The sequence below is a fragment of the Drosophila simulans genome, chromosome 2L (genome assembly GCF_016746395.2).
Source record: "Drosophila simulans strain w501 chromosome 2L, Prin_Dsim_3.1, whole genome shotgun sequence".
In the NCBI taxonomy this organism is placed as follows: domain Eukaryota; kingdom Metazoa; phylum Arthropoda; class Insecta; order Diptera; family Drosophilidae; genus Drosophila; species Drosophila simulans.
The window spans coordinates 10,078,989-10,087,683 of record NC_052520.2 but is presented as its reverse complement, the minus strand read 5'-3'; the positions used below and the strand labels follow the sequence as shown (position 1 = coordinate 10,087,683).

At 40.9% G+C, this 8,695-nt stretch overlaps 2 protein-coding genes across 3 annotated transcripts in view; one reads left to right on the top strand and one right to left on the bottom strand.

Annotated features, from left to right (window-relative positions):
• Window positions 1–948: 948 nt before the first annotated feature.
• The window catches only part of LOC6731732, a 104,130-nt gene continuing 96,383 nt past the window's right edge, over window positions 949–8,695 (top strand). The window contains exons 1-2 of one of the 2 annotated variants that reach the window (XM_039291056.2): window positions 949–1,163; window positions 2,794–3,230. The gene's annotated coding sequence lies outside the window, so the exon portion shown is untranslated. The remainder of the gene's footprint in view (window positions 1,164–2,793; window positions 3,231–8,695) is intronic. The other variant, XM_039291057.2, reaches the window with a different exon arrangement.
• LOC27206549 (aladin) lies at window positions 7,193–8,624 on the bottom strand. Its single transcript, XM_016179899.3, has one exon. It carries the CDS (start codon window positions 8,551–8,553, stop codon window positions 7,225–7,227), a length of 1,329 nt encoding a protein of 442 aa, XP_016024413.1. The 5' UTR covers window positions 8,554–8,624; the 3' UTR covers window positions 7,193–7,224.

Here is an 8,695-nt window from a genome sequence, read left to right as displayed (position 1 = left end):
ATACGAGTACAGGATTTTGCACGCATGAGTGCTTCGCCAGTTCCTTTGACGCTGTCTGTCGTTCTAATAAAAGAAATCTGTCAAATTCAAACGCTCGTAAATGTCTTACACATTTAACCGGTCATACAAGCGGCCGCCATGATGTTTTGTAACTGTTTACGCCGTCATTTTTTCCATCAAATCCGTTCTATGTACGTATGAACTTCATGCTACATAAAGACTTGTCTGCTAATCATATCGTATTTATTACTTTTATCCATTGAAATTTCACAATTGACTGCATTTCGGGTAAGTTTTTGCCGGGCTGTGTCTTTTGCTTTTTGCCAGCGTGTTTTTATTTATTTTCATGTTGTCAAGGATGAACGCGAAGACGAAAACAGTTTAAGTAAAAAGTGTATAATTCAATTACCAGGATATGCGATTTTTAAAGGGTTGCCGTACTTCAAATGGAGGGTTCCTACTTGTAATGCTAATATGTTTAACAAGCTGAACAGAACGTGCTAGTAAAATTGTTGTAATGTACATAAATAAGGTGGCTATAATAATTCGAACTTGAACCATCTCAAAGAATTTAGAGTAATCCGTTTTAATAACTTGTTTCTAGTTAATTTTTAACAGAGAAAATAATTAATAGATCTGACCAAATGAGAAGAACGATTATCAGATTGGTTTCAATAGCCAGCGGACCTTGCCCAATATTCCGGACGCGCCTGTCTGTGTGGAACACAGATGAGTTTCTGACCTACTGAACGACTTAGTGGCCTCCTTTCGGCCGGCTGCCGTGCTGAATCTGCAGCATGTGATAAGAGAGCGGGCAAACGAACAGCATCCAACCGAAGGACACTCGTGCCGCGTCGTCCTTCGTCGTCGTTGCTCGTTTTCGGCGCCAACAACCCTGTCCTGCGGATTCCAGATGCTGTTGCGCCTTCGAATGCCAGGCGTTGCCTTCTTCCGGGCGCTGCGTTTCAGTACTTTCGCGTCTGGCTATATGTGCGGTTATCCTGGCGGTGCGTTATCCTGGCCAAACAGCCGCTCGTTCGTGATTTCGCCGCGGTACGTGATCCTTCGCGCATTTCAATTAACAAAAAATAGTCGGGCTTTTGTTTCGAGTGCGAAATTGAATATGCAAATAGTGTGTGGTGTGGCCTGTAATTGAACAAACTGTGAGTTTAGTGGCGGATATGAATGTATCTTATTTCCCACACAGATCAACAAATTTCCGGTTCTGACCTATCTCAACCGCTTGGCATAAATGCGGCATTCAGGAATTATTTTTTACTGGCCGCAAAGCCTCAACCGGAGTGGTTTAAAAAAAGTGCATTTAATTTTTATCTTATTTGGCCTGGTCGTTAGTTAAATTAGTGGCCTTTGATTAGTGGCATTCAACGGCAGTTAGGCCATCAATCAGCTAAAAGTCGTAGTTATTGTTTTTTAATAGCAAAATGATTGCGCTAAAAGCTTCTGTCTGCAATGATAAATTTGAATTTCACGGATATTTTGCAAACTAATATTTCATGTGGCATTTCGAGTAAAGATACAATAAATGTATTTATTGAAAATGTGAAAAATGGATGTGCTAAAATTATTTTGTAGCACATTTGTATAAAAAGGGTTGAGCCTGTGAAAGTAAAATGAAAGATATGCTATTAATGGATTACGATATATTCCAAAAAATCGATTCCCATCTAAATCTCTTGAACTGAAGTTCATCTAGGGAAGACTGTTGTTGAACTCACTAATCCGCTTCTAATTACAGTGGAGTCCCCTCCAATTAACGAACGTAAAAAATATTCCCGCCTGCTACGCGTAGTTTCGGAAATTAAAGTAATAAAACACCAGGTAGAGTTAAAGAAAAGCGCAAGCAAACGGGAAAAACTTTTTTTTTGGCCATCACCAATTATTCAAAGGAACTAACTGAGTGTATTCAGATGAATACACCTGCGTGCCGAACTTGTGTGTGTGTGTGCATACTTACACTCGGGATGTTGCTTACGCTTCGCATTAGCATAATTAAAATTCGGTAAACAGGCTGAACAGGCGAACACTAGGCTCCATTAGCCCCCAAAAGCAAACATCGCCAGCCCAACTTGACCCAAAAGTGGGCTTTGAGCCACCGCATGGGGCGCATGGAGCAAACAAGCCAGCAAATGTGAATACCCTATTACTCATTTTTAAGTAGACGCGAGTGTGTGGCTGCGAATGCCTGTTTGTAATACCCTTGAACTTTATTGTTTGAACATCAGCGGTATGCCCGGGCTTTCGCTTTCAGGTCGCTAGCGGGTATTGAGGTTAGAGCGGGGGGTTTCCGTTTCCGGTTCCCATTGCTCCGCCATTTTTATGCCTTCGTGTGCTAGTGTGCGTGGCCGTGCTTTTTTATTGCAGCCTGTCAGGCGCAGCAATACATTGGTTTACCATTGAGAGTGTATATGCGCGCATTTTTCAGACAGTTTTCCCCAAAAAAATAAAAAAGTAACAACAAAATGCGCAATTTGTTAGCATATATTGCAATTTCTCAGGGACTACCATACGCTGTATAGATCCCAACAGCATCGGTCCAACTTTAAGTTCATTAGGCTGATAGTAAATCATACGCCCTACTTCTTGATTTCATTATCCGTATATGTAGTCCACTTTGAATTCCAGCAAACAATCTTGCCTTTGATTGCACTCAATTGAATATAGTTGCCATGCAAACTCGATCAAATGCGAATTCAATTTCCCAATTGAATTCGAATCAGGTTCAATTCACTTGCAATCCGTAGTCCAACCAATACATTACGCATTATTTTGCAGCTATAAGGATTAAATACGTTTGGAATGAGGCATCTTTATGTTTGTGTTTGCACCTGATTAGCGGACAATTAATGCGAATCGGCAATTAAGAGCTCCCTGAAATGCTAAATAAACAAAGTGCGAGTAATTAAATTAATTTCCGTGCTGGACAAAGAATAATAAGGAAGTGTCTGCGCAAAGTTCGGCGGAAAAAATAATGTAAAATAATATACATAGCATTGAGGCTGTGTGAGCAATCTACGCATGAAAAGCCAACCGAGCGGCGGGAAACTCATCAGCTGCGGAAAAGTAAACATAAAGTTTTGGATTCTGTCGTGGCTGTATGTTTGCACAGCATCCGTATATCCGGCACTTCATAAATTCATCCGTTTGTATTTAAATTACACTCAAGGTGCACGAACTGGGAGATACGCACATGCCGGAGATACATTCATAATGTAAGTATAATATACTCGCAATGAGCGAGAATCATCCATTTTCCACAAAAGTACAATTCTTTAACCCCATGGAAATAGACTCGTAAGAAGTAGCTGAGAAAAAGCGTGTACTGTTTACTCAACAGAAAGTCAGAGTCTTTCTTAATGGTCACGAATATAAGTTTACCCGTTTACATATCATATTTTCCGCTTCTCCCGCCAGTTTGAAATACTTAAGGTTTTTATTTCGCCTCCTTTTCCGGAAAACTTTCGTCCCGATGTAGTCGTGTTGCCATTGTTGACTACCGTTTCAATGCGGGCTTTTCCTCAGCCATGTTATCTCCCTGAGCCATTTTCTTTTTGGACTCCGCACTCAGTTAGTTTTGGGCCACAAAAAAAGAGAAGAATGTCGAGGAACAAGTGAAGTAACTCTTGGAAAATTAAAAAATACCAACTTCACTGCTGTCAACGCTTAACTACATTTTTAAGACGGCAAAGAAGTGAATGAAAAACTTAATAAATACTAAACACTTGTGATAAAAAACCTAATAAAGACAAATTTATTTTTTTAAATGTTATGAAAATTCGTGCACGCCCCTTTGGCAGAGTATAGAAATAGATTCGACTTTAGGCGAAATGAGGCAATAAAGATTTATCTCGAAAGGACCGCCGCCGCCAAAGCCAATGCAGCAGATTTGTCAAGGATTTGCGGCTGGAAATTTATTTTTGGGCGCTCGTCCCGTTTTCTGTTGACTTTTTGCAGTCCCCAGAAAGAATAAAGCAAATAAAGGCTATAGTTTGCCCATTGATTTTTGAGCAAAATGCAAATATATGGCCTGCGAGTCCTGTGTGGGCTACCAAAACAACTGTAATCTATGATGTCGCATTCGGCGTGCATAAATTTTAATTAAACCGAAAATAAAACAGCTTCAGTTTGTTTATCGCTCAAAGTGAAAATGTATTTTGTTTGTTTTGCTTTCGAAAAAAAAACTAGTTATTTTTCTCATTGGCTACATTCGAGCGCTGTTCGCACTTATCAGCTCTTAACGCAGCGATGATTTTGGCTCTCTAAACTGAACTGAACTGAACTGCAAATAAGAAAGTAGTTTCTGTGGAAAATTAAACACATTTTTCACCACTCACCTAAGCGCATTTTGCTGCTCCTTTCGCAATCGGACACATTTCACAAGCTTTTGCCCAAAGTTAGAGCACAAAATGTGACAGGACATGAAAAGCTGTTGGACTGCTTATGACATCAACTTCAGAAACTTCGGCTACATTACCAATTGCACTTGGCAACGTGAGGCAACTAGGATGCTACCGGCTATTAAAGTCAACCACTCGCCCTGTACTCAACCTATTAGCCCAAGGACATTTTCTTTGTTTTTCCCGGTTAACTTCGAAATCTTTTTGGCCTGTCAATTATCGGTTTCCTCAGCAAGATGCTCTCTATTTACTGGCGTGTAAACAAGTTTTTCCGCCATTTTCATTTTTAAATAATCGTGACGTGAGCGGCTTTGGCAAAATAAATAAAATTTTGTTGTGCTGCGGTATACATGAGTTGTTTAGCCAAAGATAAAAACGTGATTACGAAACAAAACACTCGACTGTGAAGACAAAGAGGCAACGAAATATTTTGGGGGCATATTTTGCTGTGCCGCCAGTGGCACCATAAATCAAAAAACCGCAGGCTTTCGCCTGGGTCATGGGAAAAGTTAAACGGGCAGAGAAGTGTGGAAAAACTTTAGTTTTAATGGGTCGAGACGTTTTTCCGATCATTTGATGAAAACGAAGCGAATTCCAAGGCACCGAGAGTGCCGCAAACGCGTTAAGAATTATTGATGCCTCATTGCTGATTGCTCTGCGTTTACGCCATTTGACACACTCACATCCCGGAAAATATTCCCCCCAAAATATATCCTGAAATCTCTGGGGTTGGGCGAACATAATCCCAAGTCCCCCAAGTCGAAAAGGACACCCACTCACACAAGCACAATTGAAGTTATTTGGTATGTCTAGCGTGTACTTCGCATTTGCCCTCTTCGCGTTATTACAGTTTTTTCCCCGGAAACTGATGGCAAAAATCAACACCCACATTGTCAGCATTTCAAGGCCTAAACCACGTCTGCACAAAATTATTGCCAACTTGGCCGATTCAAGGACTCCACATGCATTGCATTAAATTGTATTCCCGATGTGAGCGCCAAATTCGCTAAAACAATAAATATGGATTTGCTTGATTGTGGTATGATTTCAATATGTAATAACATTTGTTTCTTCTTGGTTACTGGTATTTTCCAAGCCTCACATATATGACTATATTATTCTATTGAAATTTTAACGAATTTTTTTGGAAATATAAAGTGGTTATGTCAGCATGCTAGTCATTTGCGCTTCCCCAAGCACTTTTCAAATCAAAATTGTAACAAATCTATTAAAATTTAAGCTGGCTTTGTCAGACTCCCCAAAGTATTTTCACACGTGACAATAAAAGAGGATGGTATGGTTGGGTATCTCGGAAAAACAAACATTTAAATGATTTTTATGGCTACACATTTTCACTCCGAACATTAAACTTTAATGCACGGTCCTCAGACTTTTTTTTATGCCTGCAAGTGGAGTATTATTGAAGATTCGTGTGTAAACAGTAAATATTCATTTTGTTTATTTGATTTTGGTTCGAAGGAAATGTTTATTTTTGAACAAACTTTATACTTTCCAGGCATGCAAAGTTGAGTCCTCTGCCAGTCCGATAATTCCATTAGTTCTGCTAAATGTGCGAATATATGGAACCCGAACGAATCCACAACAAAGACATTCATATTGCCTTCTGTGGTCCATGGACCATAGTCCATAGTCCATAGTCCATAGTAGATGGTCCATGGTATTTGAATGTTAAGTGATTCACGAGCTTCTCCCCATTGTTCGAAACTTATTTGCATTCATGTTTTTGCGCTTTTTTCCGCTTCGGTCAGCGTAATATCTCTGTGTCCTCGGAAAAATTACTTTATGGCAGGAAAGGCATTTTGGTAGTAAGTTGTTTACCTAGGGAAAGTTGCAGACCAAACTCAATGTTGGTTCGCCGATGAGTGGATCTGAAGATTGCGATTATGTGGGTTTCCTACTCAATTTTACTTCCAGTTTTTGCCTTCGTTTGCTACCAGATTATTGCTACTAAGCTTCCCTTTTTTTTGTGTCCATTGTTGGTTGGTCAATATTGAAGTAGTCAAGTGGGTAAACGCTCTTGATTGTGACGTTCTTTCTTCATTATTTACTTGGCAAGATAGTTTGCGAATTTGTTGCATATTTTTTCTATTTATTGTTTACTAAAAAACCAAGTACAAATGGCTATTTTAGTGAGTTAAGGAGAAAGCAAAAGGATTCTAAGCATGAAATCAATTTCCATTAGTCCTTAGATTAACTTTGAATCGTCAGTATCCTTTGAGATTTGCTCGTTAGATTTGTTTTCCTTTTTCCGGCATGTCCATTGTCATTTTAATTTAGTGCCCAGGGAGTCGTTAAAGAGCAGTTTAACCCAAAAATAGAATAAGCCAATAAAGCAAATAAATACATATTAATCTTACGGATGCGGCAAAAAGTCGTATGTCAAATGGATTTTTTTGGCAAAACAATCGGTGGATAGCATTATTTTCAATTGCGTAACCTTCGCGTCCTGACGGCACGAAAAACCTCAATTACAAAAGAGTAAAGTCTGTGTAAAACCAATTTTTCGGTTTGCAATCAGAAATCACGCCAGATTTATTGCCTTTAAGCTTACTTCACGGCTGTCAGGTGAATACAAAATACCAGCAGCATAAAGGACATTCACGGATTTTTTGAGCTGAAAGTGGGTGAGGAAGTAGTGGTGGTGGTATCCGGAAACTGGTGCCTCGCCAACTTGAGTTCTTTTCCATTTGCATAAGCGCTTCCGCTGAATATTCATGTGGGAGCATGGGAATTTAATAGCTCGCCTTGCAAAATGGTGCATTCGAATAAAGTTTTATTATAAGTACATTTATATTTTACTGAAAGCGCACTTGGCTTCTTTGAAACACCGCGCTCTGATGTCATATCGCTGAATGTACCCGCTATTCCAGGCGATCATCAACATTCTGATTTCTCCTTCGAGAACGCCAAAGGCAATGTAAGCTGGATATTGGTCACCATCCATATACTTATCGCAATCAATGAATTCCACTGGCAGCAGTTTCACAGTACCCCACCGCAATGTATTCAGAATCGAGAGCAGCACGAAGGACTGCTCCTTGAAGATGCTGGCCATGAAGATGCCCAGTGGGTCCATGGCGAGACACTGCGGCTCACCGCAGCACCGTTGCTGGCCAGCAAGGGTGGTCACATTCTGCAGATCCATTATCAACTGAACGCGCCACTGGGACTGGGGGCGTAGGAAGACACTGTCCTCCCCATCGCTGGAACATGAGTAGACCCGAGTGCTGCCGTAACACCCAAAGAGCAAAATGGAGCCGCACGTTGTCCAGACGGCCGTTTGAATGCGTTGCTGCCCAATGATCTGTTTCAACTTCCAATCCGAGCTATTCGATTGACAAAGACTGGCGCCAGCATGGCAGGAGGCGCAGAAAAGCTCCTGGAAATCGGGACTGAATCGCAGCAGGGAGAAGGAGCCTAAGCTCTCCGGATTCGATATCAAACGCATCTTCTGCTGGCAGTCCGGCTTCCAGAGCATGATGTGTGATGAGCCCAATGCGGCTGTAACCAGAATGGTGCCATCTTCATTCCATTGCATCGAAGTCACATAGTTGTGCCCTTTAGCCTCCAGGACTTGCAATTGATGAGTGCCCATCATATGTCGAATATTTGGATTGGCATTGAGACGCCGACTGTCCCACCACAAACATATCCCGTCTGCACAACCCACGGCCAATTCACAAGTTTGCGACCAAGGACGAAAGGCGACACAAGTGGTGTCCTTCTGATTGACGGATTGAATTTCTGTGGGCGAATCGCCATTCGTGTTGAAGATCCGAACCACATCATCGTTGGTTAGAAGTGCCATCAACGAGTTGTTCGGATGGAACGCCATAAATCGGATGGCTGAGGTTTTCCAGCCCCGTGTTTGGCTAATCCTGTCCAGAACCTCCGGATCGATGTTGCATTTCGGACGAAAACAGAGTCTCTTGAGTTGGTCAAGTTTTTGGCAAAACCATTGCCAACTCTCGTTGGCCAAGTACCATAGTAAATCGAGCAACTGTTCAGTTTGATTGCCTATATCTGAGTTGTTCCTTTCAAAATGAACACGTCTTGGCTGTTGATTATTGCAAATTGGAGCGTTTGCTTCAGGAAACGCTTCATTTGATGGTTCCATTTTACTTCTTTGGGTTTATTTAATTTCTGCTTTTTAATATATTTTAATACCTTGAGATCAAGTGAATGTTGGAAAACTTCTAGCTTACTATATCTTCCACAAGGAAGCTACTGCTACCGATACTTCCATTTCATTTTTATCG

Bases quoted from the DNA above. Each gene is read 5' to 3' on its own strand.
- LOC27206549 (XM_016179899.3), bottom strand. From the start codon at position 8,553: ATGGAACCATCAAATGAAGCGTTTCCTGAAGCAAACGCTCCAATTTGC.